The 16,374-nt window shown below is 40.8% G+C and overlaps 1 protein-coding gene across 2 annotated transcripts in view; it reads right to left on the reverse strand.

Moving 5' to 3' along the window:
• ZMYM4 (zinc finger MYM-type containing 4) overlaps positions 1 to 16,374 on the reverse strand; it is a 157,293-nt gene that overhangs the window by 84,324 nt on the left and 56,595 nt on the right. For both annotated transcript variants that reach the window (XM_033955236.1, XM_033955235.1), the window contains exons 7-11: positions 12,113 to 12,374; positions 10,576 to 10,750; positions 5,439 to 5,651; positions 4,697 to 4,847; positions 120 to 235 (exon numbers count right to left, since the gene is read on the reverse strand). In XM_033955236.1, coding sequence (XP_033811127.1) covers positions 120 to 235; positions 4,697 to 4,847; positions 5,439 to 5,651; positions 10,576 to 10,750; positions 12,113 to 12,374 — 917 coding nt within the window. The remainder of the gene's footprint in view (positions 1 to 119; positions 236 to 4,696; positions 4,848 to 5,438; positions 5,652 to 10,575; positions 10,751 to 12,112; positions 12,375 to 16,374) is intronic.

Genomic DNA, 16,374 nt, shown 5'->3' on the forward strand with positions numbered 1-16,374 from the left:
AGAGTGTGCACAAAAGGAACAATTTTTCAGCAAAGGGAATCTGGCCGCATATGCTCTAATCTCTCCCATCTTTACCGCTCACTCAGCAATATACTTGAATAGCAGCTTTCACTTCATACCTGGAAAGACACAACACAGCTATAGCTGCAGAAATTGCGAATGCTGCCATCAGACATAGCTAAGTGGTATTGAGGAACTGCTGAAGTCTTACAGCTATTGCACTGCACTTGCATACCTGGGAGAAGAAATCAGAAATTGGTACACAGGTTATTACAATAATAAATCACATGGAGAAGTGAAATGGTAATGTTGAGAGGAAACAAAAAAATTTTAAAAAAAATAAAACCACTGAGTATGTCACAAAATTAGGGGGATTTAGGAAGTTTACAAAATGTTTCTTTAAAATTCCCTTATACTGCTGATTAGCCAAGTTGGAAGAGTCAGAACTGCCATCATAAGCTTGCTTAGTGGTTTAATGACCAGGGAATGCACTGGAGTGAATGAGACAAGCTGAGGGTGGAAGGAAAGATACATACAGTAATTAAAAAAAAAGAGGAAGGGGTAAGCTGCAAATGAAGGTTTCTGATATCAGAATCTGTTTTGAAACAGGTATCCGATTTATTTGCATTATGAAAGAACTGGACATTATTTATTCCAATAATCATAAAAAATAGGCGATTATTTAAAATTTTCTTACTCGCTACATCATGCAGTTCTGAGTGAGTTATAAAAGACACTCAATTTAAGAACATAAGCAATGCCTCTGCTGGGTCAGACCTGAGATCCATCATGCCCAGCAGTCCGCTCACGCGGCGGCCCAACAGGTCTCGGACCTGTGCAGAAATCCTCTATTTATACCCTTCTATCCTCTTTTCTAGCAGGAAACTGTCCAATCCTTTCTTAAATCCCAGTACCGTACTCTGCCCTATTACATTCTCTGGAAGCGCATTCCAGGTGTCCACCACACGTTGGGTAAAGAAGAACTTCCTAGCATTTGTTTTGAATCTGTCCCCTTTCAACTTTTTCAGATGCCCTCTTGTTCTTTTATTATTTGACAGTTTGAAGAACCTTTCCTTCTCTACTCTCTCTATGCCCTTCATGATCTTATAAGTCTCTATCATATCCCCTCTAAGTCTCCTCTTCTCCAGGGAAAAGAGACCCAGTTTCTCCAATCTTTCAGCATATGGAAGGTTTTCCATCCCTTTTATCAGACGTGTCGCTCTCCTCTGAACCCTCTCGAGTATCGCCATATCCTTCTTAAGGTACGGCGACCAATATTGGACGCAGTATTCCAGATGCAGGCACACCATCGCCCGATACAACGGCAGGATAACTTCTTTCGTCCTGGTTGTGATACCCTTCTTGATAATACCTAGCATTCTATTTGCTTTCTTAGTGGCCGCTGCGCACTGTGCCGTCGGCTTCATTGTCATATCCACCATTACCCCTAGGTCCCTTTCCTGGGTACTCTTATTCAATAATATCCCTCCCATCGTATAGTTGTACCTCAGGTTTCTGCTTCCCACATGCAGTACTTTACATTTCTCAACATTGAACTTCATCTGCCATCTCGCTGCCCATTCCCCTAGTTTGTTCAGGTCCCTTTGCAATTCTTCGCAGTCTTCTTTAGTCCGAGCTCCACTGAATAGTTTGGTGTCGTCTGCAAATTTTATTATCTCACACGTCGTCCCTATTTCTAGATCATTTATGAATATATTAATTAGTAGTGGCCCGAGCACCGAGCCCTGCGGAACACCACTTGTGACCCTCTTCCAGTCCGAGTAGTGGCCCTTCACCCCTACCCTCTGTTTCCTACCCGCCAACTGGTTTTTGATCCATCTATGTACATCTCCGTCCACCCCATGGTTCTTCAGTTTCCGGAGTAGACGCTCGTGAGGCACCTTGTCAAAGGCTTTTTGGAAATCTAGGTATACGATGTCTATGGGGTCTCCTTTGTCCATCCGTTTGTTGATTTCTTCGAAGAAGTGCAATAAGTTAAGCACGATCTCCCCCTGCAGAAGCCATGTTGGCTTGGTGTCAGAAGTTCGTTTCTTTCCAAATGTTCATCGATGTTTTCTTTTATCAGCGCTTTCGCCATTTTTCCCAGAACCGAGGTCAGACTTACCGGTCTGTAGTTTCCAGGGTCACCTCTTGATCCCTTTTTAAAGATGGGCGTGACGTTGGCTATCTTCCAATCCTCTGGTATCACACCTGTTTTCAGGGATAGGTTGCAAACTTGCTGCAGTAGTTCCGCTATCGCCTCCTTTAATTCCTTCAGAACCCTTGGATGGATTCCGTCCGGACCCGGGGATTTGTCAGTTTTTAGTTTTTCTATCTGCCTGCGCATATCTTAAAGGCTCACTTCCATGGATGTTAATTTTTCTGCTTGATTTCCATTGAAGAATTGCTCAGGTTCCGGTATGTTGGTTGTGTCTTCATTCGTAAATACAGACGAAAAGAACATGTTAAGTCTTTCTGCAACTTCTTTCTCCTCCTTCACTACCCCCTTCCTGTCTCCATCATCCAGCGGCCCCACCTCCTCCCTAGCTGGCTGTTTCCCTTTAACATATCTGAAGAAAGGTTTGAAATTTCATGCCTCCCTGGCTAGCCTCTCTTCATACTCTCTTTTGGCTTTTCGAACCACTCGGTGACACTCTTTTTGATACTTCCTGTGCTCCTTCCAGTTCCCCTCAGTTTTGTCCTTTTTCCATTTCCTGAATGAATTTTTCTTATTGCCTATCGCTTCCTTCACTATTTTAGTCAGCCATACCGGGTCTTTTGTTCGACTCTTTTTGCTCCCCTTTCTGAATCTGGGTATGTACAAATTTTGCGCCTCACTCACCGTGTCCTTGAAAAAAAGCCAGGCATGTTCTACTGTTTGCCATTTCTTGGAAGTGTTCCTAAGTTTCTTCCTTACCATTTCCCTCATTGCTTCATAGTTTCCTTTCCTGAAGTTGAAAGTTGTTGCTATGGTTCTCTTTCCTTTCGGTATTCCTACTTCAACTTTGAACTTGATCATATTATGATCGCTGTTTCCCAACGGTCCCACTACTTCCACTTCCTTTGCAGGGCCCATTAACCCATTTAGGATTAGATCCAGAGTGGCATTTCCTCTCGTCGGTTCTCTAACAAGCTGCTCCATGAAGCAATCTTGTGTAGCCTCCAGAAATTCTGTCTCTCTAGCGCATCTTGAGCTTCCAAGTTTCCAGTCTATCCCGGGGTAGTTGAAGTCTCCCATAATAACTGTGTAATCACTTTTGCATTCTCGCTTCATCTCGGTTTCCATTTCTCTGTCGATATCTCCGGTTTGCCCGGACAACAGACAACTTAATAAAACAAAAAACTATCTAATAACAAATACTCAAAATCAGTTTCATACATTAAAACTATAATTATATGCACTGGGTCAATTATATATAGTTTTTATCACCACCACAGCGGAAACAGTCGACATTTCAGCTCAGATTCTAATCATATACTCAAAACACAGCTTCAAAAGTGTTCAATGTGTTTTCTATTCTTGTGAGATTTTGTGGTTTATTTATTAAAAGTTTTGTAGTCTGCTCTATCTACGATTCTAGGTAGATAAGAAAAACACAGTCATATATAATGTTTTATTTCCATCAAAGCTGTTCATGTAAATTGCTCTGAATTGACTTCATAGTCATTAGTTAGCGATATAGAAGCTTTAAATAAACAATAATAAAAATCAGCACAGCACAATAAGGCAAAATATAAAATTAAATACCAAAATCTAAAAAAAAAAAAAAATATATATATATATATAGCCTAAAATAAAATCACAAAACAGCAACACTGGTCAATATGTTAAAGCAGGAAAAAATGGTACAAGTGAACTAGCGATATCAGAAGATCTTTTACCTGGGGAGTTGAGTGCAAAGAATAAAAATGACAAATCCATCTTGGATAATGTGATATTCTACAGGGAGCCTTACACATTATAGCTCACAGCTGCGATACAGTATATTCTTGAACATGAATGCACTATGAATCTTGGTACAATCCCTCGTATTAAGCCAACTCGACTACTGTAACATCGTCTACTTAGCAAAATAATATGCGACGATTACAACTAATGCAAAACACTGCGGTCAGACTAATCTTCGGTCTAAAGAAGTTCGATCACGTGACGCCATACTTCAAACAGTTACACTGGTTGCCGATGGAAGCTCGTGTAAAGTTTAAATTCGCCTGCCTCTGTTTTAAAGTTTTCTACGGTCTAACCCCTAAATACATCACTGACCTATTCTCCTTCTCAGCCAACAAACACAAGAGAAGTTCCCACTCGCACTTCGTTTCTCCCCCGGTTAGAGGATGCAAACTAAAAACACACCATGAGCATCTTCTCTCACATCAGGCTGCTCTATGGGGTAAAGACCTAGAACAACTCCTATTGCCCACCACTTATGAGGTATTCAGGAAATCCTCAAAACCCACCTATTCCTGAAATACCTAGACAGTTGACCCACTTCCCTCTTTCCCCTCCCTTGCCCTTTCTCCCCATTGTTCCCCACATCCCTTAAGTTAATTCAACTTGTACGTCAACTCAACTTGTACTCCACTAATCTTTTGTAAACCGCATAGAACTTAACGGTATTGCGGTATATAAACTGTTATTATTATTATTATACATGTCAGCGCTGTCTTTTTCATCATGAATGAGTAGTGAAGTTACCTGAAGAAGTGACCATCTGAACTCGGTACGCAGACAGACAATTCACAGAGCAGAACAGCTCTGTTTTTCCTGCGTTGCTCGTATTTTCGATCATCTCAGCAGAGGACCGTAACGATTTACACAGTGCACAAGGTGTAATTTTTGCTGATTTCTGTTACCAAAAGAAGAACATTTATAGGATGATGCAACATTTAAAGGATGATGCAACATTTAAATGTGAGTAAGGAATATGTTATTCAGCAATGCAGGTCACAAAGAAAACTCCCAGAGGTGACAAAACGCGTTTGCAGTAGAACTACATCTGTCATTTTCGCTAGCATCCACTTTGAAAATCGCAATTGTTTTCTTAACAGAACCAGTCCTACAATAGGAGTTTACAGTGGAAGCCACTGATTTTTACAAAGTTTTAAAGATTGATAACAGGGCTTACAAAAGTCTATTTGAACTTATTCCTTGGAAAAATGAACAAAAATATCTGCCCCCCATAATGTGACCCCCTCCCTCAAATAAAAAAACAACTTATTGGGGAGGAGGAGAGAGAAGAGTAATTTTAATGTGATGAATCCTAACGTCACAGCTATGTGGAAATGTGAAGCAGAACAAGAGGAGACTCCAGACAGCAGTAACACGAATCTCTCCAAATTTAAAACTACAAAGCTGTGGGTATTCCTAGATAGCAATGAGCTATGGGCATCTGTACCAACTGTGGTCTTTAGGCCACTGACCATCCCTCTGAACAAACCTGCTTGTATGCAGTCACACATGTTGAACTGCAGAACTTCTTGACTTGACCCTCAATCTGAAGCATGTGACACTGCCCAGAGCCACTGTAACAGTAACCTCCACAATTTTCACAGCAATTCATGGTCAAATTGTTCGCAGATCGAAACTTGGAGAAACAGGCATCGCTGCACAGCTTGTGTACTACATTTTGGTAGTTTACTTCATGTCGGATCTAAAAAGAGGGGGAAACCAGCAATTAGGGAAGCATCCATCAATTAAACTCATAGGAGGCTCTAATAACTGATGAAGCACATAAGAGTCCAGTATGTTATATGAGTAGCTATAGAAAGTCACTCATTACATTTCCAGTGACAAATACTTTACATCTCAGATAACAGCTCATATGAAGGAGTGGTTTTTAGAGAAAACATGTCTACCCAATGAAGACTAGGTAAAAACAAAAAAGTGCTTACCTTTGACAGATGTTTAGAGCACAGTGGGATTAGTCGCCACAAAGCAAGTATGTCACGCAAAGATCATGCAGAGCTAAAGAAAAAGCCTGCCCGACTCTTGATTCCCTCTCATTCTTATATATTTAAGTCCCTGTGATATATCTATTAGAGATAAGCAACTCTGCTTTCTCCAAAGACTAATCAAACCCTCAAAATTCAGAATCCTAAGGAGTGTTTTCCAACAAAAGGGGAAAAGACACCTGTGAAAGGGAAAGGGGAAAGGGATTGGGTCTTGTATACTGCCTTTTTGTAGTTTTACAACCACGCTCATAACGGTTGCATACAGGTACTTCAAGCATTTTCCCCATCTCTTCTGATGAGCTTTGACCTAGCCCAGGGGTCAACAATCTTTTTGCAGCGAAGAGCCAATTTATCCAAAAACTTTGATCCAAGATTTACAAAAGCCATAAGGTGTAGCTTCTCTCCCCTCCAACCCCTCACAGGTCTCTGCACCTCTCATCCCTCCCCTACCCCACCCCCTTCCTCCAACCCATAGTCAGGGTTCTCTCCCCTCTACAGGTTATGACCCTTTAATCTCCCTCTCAACCTCACGATTCCCCTTCCCACCGAGGTGCCCTGCGGTCCAGTGGGAGTGTCTCTGTGGCAGGAGCATAGCCCTCTTGCTCCTACCTCCTCACAGCTGCCTTCTAAAATGGTTGCCACAATCTCTTGCAGCAGCTCGCACTACCAAGGGAATGCCGTGAGCAGCTGTGAGAGATCAAGGCAGTCATTTTAGGAGACAACCACCAGAAGGTAGGGGGCGAGAGAGCCGCGCTCCTGCCACAAAGTCCCCACTGAACCTCCAGGTACCTCGGTAGGCCCGTTGGGGGTGGTATCGTAGGGTTGGGAGGGAGATTAAAGGGTTGGGGCCTGGAGAGCCACAGCCACATGCAAGAAGAGCTGCTTGTGGCTTGCAAGCCACAGGTTGCCAACCCCTGACCTAGCCTATAAGTGGGCTGTGCAGTCCCCTGAAGCTAGTCAATGAAAAGCCAAGCAAATGTAAACAGCTCGAAAGGCATGGATAATTTCCTAAAAGAGAAGTCCATAGGCCATTATTGAGATGGCTTGGGGAATCCACTGCTTAGTCCTAGGATAAACAACATAGTATCTGTTTTACTACTTGGGATCTAGCTGGGAACTTGAGTTGGCCACTGTTGAAAACAGCGAGATTTTTTAATGAAAAGGTTGCTGTCCAAAGAGACTCTTTTCCATCATTAGTTTCTTATAATTCTCTGGTGTCAGGTGATATTAATCCAATCGCAATTCCAGCAGACAGAATCTGCACAGCCTTTGAGTATGTATCTGAGGCCCATGTCTCAAACCTGTGTCATACATTAAGATCCTGCAAATGTGCTCTGGACCCATTCTCTTCATATCTTTATGAGAAAATTCCTACTCAGGCCATTTCATCTCTTACCAAACTCATTAATTATGCCTTATCATCAGATCTTTTCTCTGCAGAGATGGGTCACATTGTTCTGTCCCCATTATTGATGAAAGCTGACTTAGATCCATCTTCACTGTCTAGCTATCGACCTAAAGCTAATATTCCCCTACTGATTAAAATGTTAGTCTATTATATCTGCTCAGCTTTCATCATATTTGGAGAGATTTTCCATTCTTTTAACTTGCCAATATGAATTCAGACCTAATCTCAGCACTGAATCTCTACTGATCTCATTAATCTCAAAGGCTCAGCAACTGCAATCGTTTGCAATTCTGCTACAATTCGATTTATCGGCGGCCTTCGACGTCGTTCATCACAATAATTTGTTTCACCAACTTTCCGAGATAGCAATTGATTCCTCAGCCTTAGATTGGTTTTCAAAATTCTTACGATCTCGTTCTTATACTGTCAGTATGAATGGTACTATGTCATCCCCTTGGAAACCATCATGCGGAGTCCCGCAGGGATCACCTCTATCAGCTATTCTTTTCGACATCTACATGACTACTTTGAAGCTTTTGCGTTTATCCCCCTGCGAAACACTATATACTTATGCAGATGACATCTTTGTTCTCCTTGAGATAGACTTGAATCTCACTAAGCTCATTGGGAATATAATAGAATGAATAACGAAACTTCAGTCATGGGCACTTACTGTACAAATGAAGCTGAATGAGTCCAAAACAAAATTACTTTGGCTTGGCCCAAAATTAGAGCAGCTACCTTTGTCCATTCTGTTGCCCTCAGGATCTTCATTGCAAACTGAATTCTCTTCCTCACTGGCATCTCACAGCACACAGAGTTTGGGCGTCATAGATTCTACGCTTTCATTCAACGACCATCTTAATTCTTTGGTTAAAAAAAATGCTTTTTTAGTCTCCATATGTTGAGCAAAGTGAGATCCTGTTTCCATCAACAACATTTTGCTGTCCTTGTTCAATCATTCTTTCGAGGCTGGACTATTGTAATTCGGTCTATTTAAGCCTGACCAAGAAAAGCCTGCAAAGACTTCAATTGATCCAGAATACTGCAGCCAGGCTGATCTTTGCAAAAAGTAAATTTGATCATGTCTCTCTGCTTCTGCAAAAACTTCATTGGCTTCCAATAATTTGCAGGGTTTATTTTAAATGTGCCTGCTTAACATTCAAGATCTTGCATGGCACCTTCCCCCTTTAATTCCCCTGTCCTAGAATTCTGTAATGTAACCAAGGTTATAAATAAATAGAAAAAATGATATTCCTTTAGGTTTAAGAATTTTCAGCTGTACGTGTCCTTTTGGAATTCTGGACCGCACAGCTCTCTCCAGGAAGTGAGCAGTGCTAAAGAGAGTTCTAAAACTGCCCAGGAGAGCAGTTGAGGGCTGTTGGGTTGGTTTGTGGCAGAGACAGGTGCTTGTTATATGTTGTTTCTTGAAAATTGGATATTAGATATTGGATATTAGCTGGATATTGGATATTTATTGGATATTGTAAAGGAATTATATTGATTTTTAATTAAACCTTGGTTTAATAAAAAATAGGTGGGATTAGTTTTTAGGAAAATTTCAATTATCCTTTGATTTTGGGGGGTAGCTAGTGATCACAGTGTTTATTTTTATTTTTTAACATCAAATAGGGATATAGGGTTTTGCTTCCTTTGGGTTTTTTAGTTAGGGAGTAGGTACACCATTCGTTGAAGCTGAATCTCCTGGAAAGAAGAAGCGCTGGTTCCCAACGGCCCTGCAGAGAAAAAAAAGGAAGAACACCTGGACCCTGTAAGAAAAAAAATTTACAAAGAACTAATTTCTTTGAGAAAGGTTTTATTTGGAAACTTATTCTAAAGCTGTATAGATATATACGTTTTATTAGATTTGTAATAAACTAACAAAAACTTTTAAAATCAGGATTTGTTTAAAAGGTTTTACTTATTGTTCACTTATTTAGGGTGAAATATATTTTATGCTAACTTTTCCCTTTTTTTAGAAAAATTCTCACTTTGACTTGTAGGGTAACCTGACTACAGAAGGTGAAGGTGAGAATTGATGTTCAAAGAGGGAGAGGTTACAGCAAGATCTGATATCACCAGATATACTCAAAAATTTAAATTGTCCTTTCCAACATCGAAAGGCGTTATCTACATTGGCAAACAGGGGAAATCTCTACTTTTCAAAATTACTGAGTTGTGGAATAATTTTTCAGTTCAACTACGCGATCTGGACTCTTTCCAACTATTTTGAAAACATCTTGAAACTTGGCTATTTTCAAAGTTGTAAATTCCATTCCTCTCCATACTATTCCAAATTCATATTGTACTTCTCTTTTTGAATATTGTAAACCATGCTGAGTTCTATTGTTAAAGAGAAGATGCGGGTTATAAGCCTAAGGTTTAGTTTAGTTGGTTTGCTCTTCCTCGAGAACGGTTTTTAATGGGGGGGAGGGGGTTTCTCATCAGTTAATATAAATTTCTTCTGCTATTTAGATATAGATATTGTTATTTTTCATTAGAAGAGACAGAGGGGAGAGCTGTGACTTGTCAGGAGCAGCTAAGAAAAAAGCTGCCCATGCCCAGTAAGCCAAAAGTTTACCAGAGCTAAGGAACAGCAACGACACACAGGATCTGTCCAGGATTTCACTAACAATAAAATAAATCAATTTCTAGACCGCATAACCAGATGGTTTTATGCGGTTCACAAAAGAATAATAAGGATACAAGGAATAATCTGAGTGCAGGAAATCTAATTGCCTATCAAGTTTTATTAGGTTTTTAAATACCGCCTATCAAGGTTATCTAAGCGGTTTTACAATCAGGTACTCAAACATTTTCCCTATCTGTCCCGGTGGGCTCACAATCTATCTAACGTACCTGAAGGTAAGAGAGATATATTAAGTGTGCCTGCATTTCCCTTGCATGTTTTACCTGCAGATGTTATGGTGGTTACCACATGGAAGCGTTTGGTCAGGAAGTCTCAATACATGTCTAATAATGTTTATGGACTTCTCTTTGGCTTTTCAGAAACACTCCATCTGTCACCACCACCAAGGACATCATCCAGTTGCATAATCAGATCAGAAAACACCTGGGATGTGAACCCATGAGTCTCAAACCCAATCTCCAATTGACACTTTTGCTACTAATCTTTGGAAGCCTTCTAGGAACAGGCTATGCTCAAATAGCTTTGCTTCTAGAAACGTTTTATCATTGGGAAAATTGTAACTTACCACTGCATTCTTCTGGCACATGCTGCACTTTGTGGAAATGCTGTTAGTATGAATAGTAACAACTGGCTTTCTTTTTAACTCATAGGTGGAGAGACATGACTGGCTGCAGAAATCCTTGCTGATGCTTGTATTGTCAAACTGAGCAGTGATGACATCCTTTGGGTTTAAAATTTCTCTTTAAAATACAAAAGGAAAAAAAAAAAAAAAGCCAGGACACATTAAAATGTTAATTTTTATTATCTTATTCCAACACCATTTCTGGAACATGTGCTCCACAAACTGAAAAGAGGAGCACATATTCTCACACAAAATGAGAAAAGCAGCAAGACATTACACAGGTACATCTGTCTGCAGCAGCGCATATATAGTGTACTTGGGACCCGTTCCCATCTGCACCACTACTATTAAAAACACCAACAGGCACCAAAGAGTCCATCTACTTCTCATCAGAATTTTAAAAGATATCAAGGACAGATCTAGCCAATGCTACACACACCCCATGCTATTCCCTTTCATTTATTTTAATACAAAATACAGTGGAACCTTGGTTTACGAACATAATTTGTTCCAGAAGCATGCTCGTAAACCAAATTGCTCGTATATCAAAGCAAGTTTCCCCATAGGAAGTAAGGGAAACTTGCTTTGATTGGTTCCACCTCCCCCCCCCCCCCCGAAGCTACCGGCGCTGCTCCATTCCCCCCCCTTGAGGCCACCGACGCTGCTCCATACCCCTCCCCGCTATCCGGCATCCCACCCTGCGAACCGTTGCCCCCCTCCACCACGATCCTACATCCCCCCCCCCGAGCATGGCAATGACATCCCTTACCCCGACTGGGCACCAGTATCGGTGCCCGAAGATCCTCCCTCTTCTGGCGCAGCCTGGGCTGGGCAGTGCGTCGGAGATCCTCCCTCTTCTGGGCTGGACTGGCTTTGAGCATTTACGCATGCTCAAAGCCTTCTGGTCTCGCTCTCTCCGAGATTCTGAATCTGAGAATCTCGGAGAGAGTGAGACCAGAAAGCTGTGAGCATGCGCAAATGCTCAAAGCCAGTCCAGCCCGGCCCAGCCCAGAAGAGGGAGGATCTCTGACGCACCGCCCAGCCCAGGCCGCGCCAGAAGAGGGAGGATCTTCGGGCACCGGCACTGGTGCCCAGTCGTGGTAAGGGATGTCAAGGGATGTCATTGCCATGCTCAGGGGGAGGAGGTGTAGGATTGCGGGGGGGGGGGGCAGACGCAAGCGGGGGGGATGCTGGATCGCTGAGGGGGATGCTGGCTCACGGGGGGGGGGGGGGGGCTCGTACAGCGAGGCACCAAGTTTGCAAATGTTTTGCTCGTCTTGCAAAACACTCGCAAACCGAGGTATCACTGTACTGCACCTGCAGACTTTTCACTGGGGGGGGGGGGGGGGGGGAGGAATATGGGTGGAACTAGCCAGGAGGAAAAGTAAAAAAAAATGAGATTGAACAACATGATTTTTCCCCATTAACAGCTGGTTAGCAGAGCCTTAAATTTAACCAAATTATAAGAGCATGGCTATACTTCGAACAGCTTGAACAGGTTTTCTTGGTGAGAGTCAGTGGTCTGGAAGCAGGAACAGTGTATCCAGTAAGGCAGAGTGTGGAGCAGAAGAGCTGTGTGGACCCTTTCCTCTGGTATGCTGTCTGCCCTTTCTGCAGGATTTTCTTACAGCCAGAACAGGAAACGCGCACAGCTGTAGCTGGAATGGTGGGAACAGTCGGTAGCGTTTTATTCATGGCAGGTGATGGCAATGGGGGCTGTAAACTACTTGCTAGTTGAGGAGCTAGGAGACAAGAAGAGGAGAGAGTGAGGTTACTTACCTGTAACAGGGGTTCTCCTTGAACAGCAAGATTGAACAGTGGGTGACATCATCCTTGATAGCGCTGGGACAGATCTGCTCTCCCAAAGCCCAAAAGTGCAGAAAAATTCTAGGCATGCATCAGTACACCCTCCTAAGTGACTACTGATTTTACTCAGTGGTCTCAAACTCAAAGCCCAGGGGCCACATGTGGCCCGCAGGTACTTTTGAGGCTCTCGATATGTTTATCATAATCACAAAAGTAAAATAAAACAGCTATAAATGACAACATTATTATTATTAAGACTTAGCCAAAAGGATAGCAACACAAAAAGGATATTTTGGTAAATTTCAGAAGATAAGGGGACCATTAACAGATTTCTGTAATGAATGATAAACTTTTCCCAAGATAAGATATTTGATTAGAGGGGAAATATGGGGGGGGGGGTTATTTTTAATATTTCATAATATATGATTATATCAATAGTTTCATTGTAATGATACTTGTATGTAATATTGTGGTGGGAGGAATGGGAGGGGAGGATTTTCTATTTAATAAGAATAGTTTAAATATTAGGTTTATTACATAATGTTCAAAATATTATAGAATATTAATTTGTAATGAAATGTTATACTTAAAGTGTTATATGAGAATTAATCAAGTGTGTATTTATAAGTTCATATGAGTTTATCTGCTACACTTGTTGTAAGGTGCAAAAATGAATAAAGAATTTAAAAAAATAAAAAAAGAGTTTACCTCCTGCAAAATTGTCATTTCTTTAATAAGACATTAACTATTTTTTCTGAGGCCCTCCAAGTACCCACAAATCCAAAATGTGCCCTGGAAAGGGTTTGAGTTTGAGACCACTGATTTATACCTTATATTAAAACTTATTTAAGAGATTTATATGCTGCACTATCTCCTATTCTAGGTGAGGTATGGTTATGTTTATTGATTTGGATATACTGCCTTTCTAGATGAGCTAACAAAGCTATTAACAATAATAAAATCAGAAATAGAAAGGAATTCCATAATACAATAGAGAACAAAGAAAAGGTAGTAAGGTAGGGGAGGGGAAGTGTAGAGCAGTTAGCTGCAGGTTATGTGTCAGCCACACTAAAAGCCCGGGTATGGAGAAATGTTTTAAGGGCCCCCTTAAATTGTGGCTATGATTGTTTGGGGTGTAGGGGTTAAAAGAAGCAAGTTTCAGAGGGCAGAAAAAAAAAAAAGGTCTTGAGTGGAGTAAAGGCATGGTCTTGTGGCAGAAGAATAGACAAACGGAAATCATGAATGTTTCTTAATGGATGGGGAGGATTGTGAAATGTAGTAAGCAGAGTCAGATATGAAAGAGCAAAGGTGAAGAAAACCTTGAAACTAGGCCTTCCACAAAACATAAAAAACCCCGTCTTCATCATAATTAGCACAGCTGCTTAGATTATATATAATTGATGCATTACAAAAAGTTAACTTCTTTTTATCAACTCTTCTACGATCCGACTTGAAATCCAGAAGCAGAAGGATCCCTTAGAGAGATGCTGCCCTTCTCCTAGCCCAGTGTCAAACTTTTTAAGCTGTGCCACCCAGAAGTGAACGGATGTCAACACGATGATGTTCTGCACATGCGTGACATCACTCGATGACCATGCATGCCCTCCAGCTGCGGTCCTGAGCCTATTACTGCCATTGGGGGGAGGAGGCTCCAGAAGGAGCAGAGGCACAGGCTGACTACTCGCCGCAAGAGTCAAGCCGGCACCAGAATCTCGCGGCACATAGACTTTGATACACTGCTCTAGTCTAGTAGCAGCACAGTGGCCACCTCATGTGTATAGACTGAAGAGGAGAAGCCATGGTCACAGAGGCAAGAGAAGTTGAGCATGCCCACAGTTTTTCAAGATTCTTCCGAGTTCTGGAAGAGCAGGTCTGACCTGGCACCATCAGAAATGGCGTCAACCAAGTGTGGTCGATTCCATCCTGCTTGTCCATGGAGAAAGAATGTTTCTAATAAGTTACTACAATCATTAGAGCAATGTCAACAATATACAGCTAAGAAAGTAATGTTTCTTATAGAGCTAATACTATCCATTTCAATGAGTATCTTTTTAAAAATATGTAGTGCTTATTCCTCTTACTGACCTTGTATTTCTCTTTTCCTCTTTCATGTGCATTTTTGGTCATTAAAGCTAATTCAGCCAGTCATAAGGCAGCAAAATACATATGTATGAAAGCCTTTTCCGATACACACAGAGCTGAAGCTGGACAAATCAAGATACTGAATACTCTTTCTTTCTACTACTACTATTTAGGCAACTGACCTGTACAATCTTATTCCACAATAACTGATCTCTAGAGCTGTTAATCACTAGCTTTTAACTTTAATTCCACTCAATTTGTAGCATCTTTTAATCATTGTAAACCGCAGAGAACTTCACAGTCCTGCGGTATAGAAACTGTTATTATTATTATTTCTTCTTAATTCTACAGTGCTACCAGATGCAAGTAGCGCTGTACATTAAACACACAGGAGATAAATCCCATAATCAGTGCACACAATAAAAACTCAGTCCTATAGTAAGGCCCTAATAAGCGAAGACAGTAAGCTATTTTGCTAGATCAGTTTGGAGAGAACAAGAATCTTTCTACACAGCGACATGCTAACAGACAATATATTGTATAACATCAGTTTTAACAAAAACAACAAAGTTGATATACTCAGAACAAAAAAAACCAACCCCAACCGAGAAGTCTTAGCAGAATAATTTTTTTTCTCAGAACAAAATCAATAGAAGTACAAAACATTTCTGATAAAGCTGAAATCTGTTTTGCTCTTTTCCCCTCTCTTTTACAAAGCAGGGCTAGCGTTTTTAGCGATGGTAACAGCTCCGACGCTTATAGAATTCCTATGAGCGTATGAGCTGTTACCGCAGCGGCAGATGCTAAAAACGCTAGCATGGCTTTTTACTCATAAGGTGAACTAGAATCTAAATCTTATTCAAGTGCTAAGAATAGGCTTAAAAAGAATCCAATTAGAGAATACACATAAAAATAAAATAAGTATTTTGTTAAGAAGGAAAACATTTTATAACACTTATATAAAATCTTTGCATACTCTTAACAAAATAATTACTTTCAACATAACCCAAAACAACTGCATTTTCACAGTGCATCATCTGAGTCAGCCAGCATTTGACACAAAAAAAGCAGAAGACTTCTTTGTAAAGGCTCCATTATTTAAAATGGGGGGGAAGCCCAAACGCCCATCCATCTACATTAGTTCTCAACTATTAGCCTTCTATCCATTTTGCTGAACAGAACTGCCAGATACGACTTTGTACTTACCCTTTTCCAGCAGATAGGCAAAACATTCTAGAAAGTAGGTTATTTCCCTACAGCAGTGTGATGCTGAAGGAGGAATCCACTCCGGATTTTTCACTCTGCCTCTGTTGTACTTCACTGGGCTCTCTAGCTCCACCTTCAGTTAGTACCCAAGCACGTAGAGCCACCTAACACACGTGAAGTAGAGGCACATGTAGCAACAGGCGTAAACAAATTGTTCTGCTCAAAAAGCATCTAAACAGTACCATTAACCACCATCACTGGCTTCAAAGGAGCTCAGAAACTACTCCTCAATAAATAGAAATATTTATTTTTTAAATTTATAGACTGCTTAAATCTAAGCGATTTCCATACAAAACTTACATAATATTCAATCGAACAAAACGTTACACATGTTTTCATTATAACCATTTTCTACTACATTTACCATAATAAAATATACTCAACATAAAAATCAAGCTTAAGCCCCTTCATGTTCCAGACCTAACATTCTGTGTAAACACGGCCAATTTTTATTCAATATATGCTAATTCTGAATCATTCTTCCTTGCTAAATCATAAAAAGGAATCAATAATTGTGTTTTTAGCATTTTTTAAAAATTGCGTTCCACGGAGGGAGTTCCAGATTTTCACCCCAGCTATAGAAAGCAT

Source organism: Geotrypetes seraphini, chromosome 8 (assembly GCF_902459505.1).
Source record: "Geotrypetes seraphini chromosome 8, aGeoSer1.1, whole genome shotgun sequence".
Classification (NCBI taxonomy): Eukaryota; Metazoa; Chordata; class Amphibia; order Gymnophiona; family Dermophiidae; genus Geotrypetes; species Geotrypetes seraphini.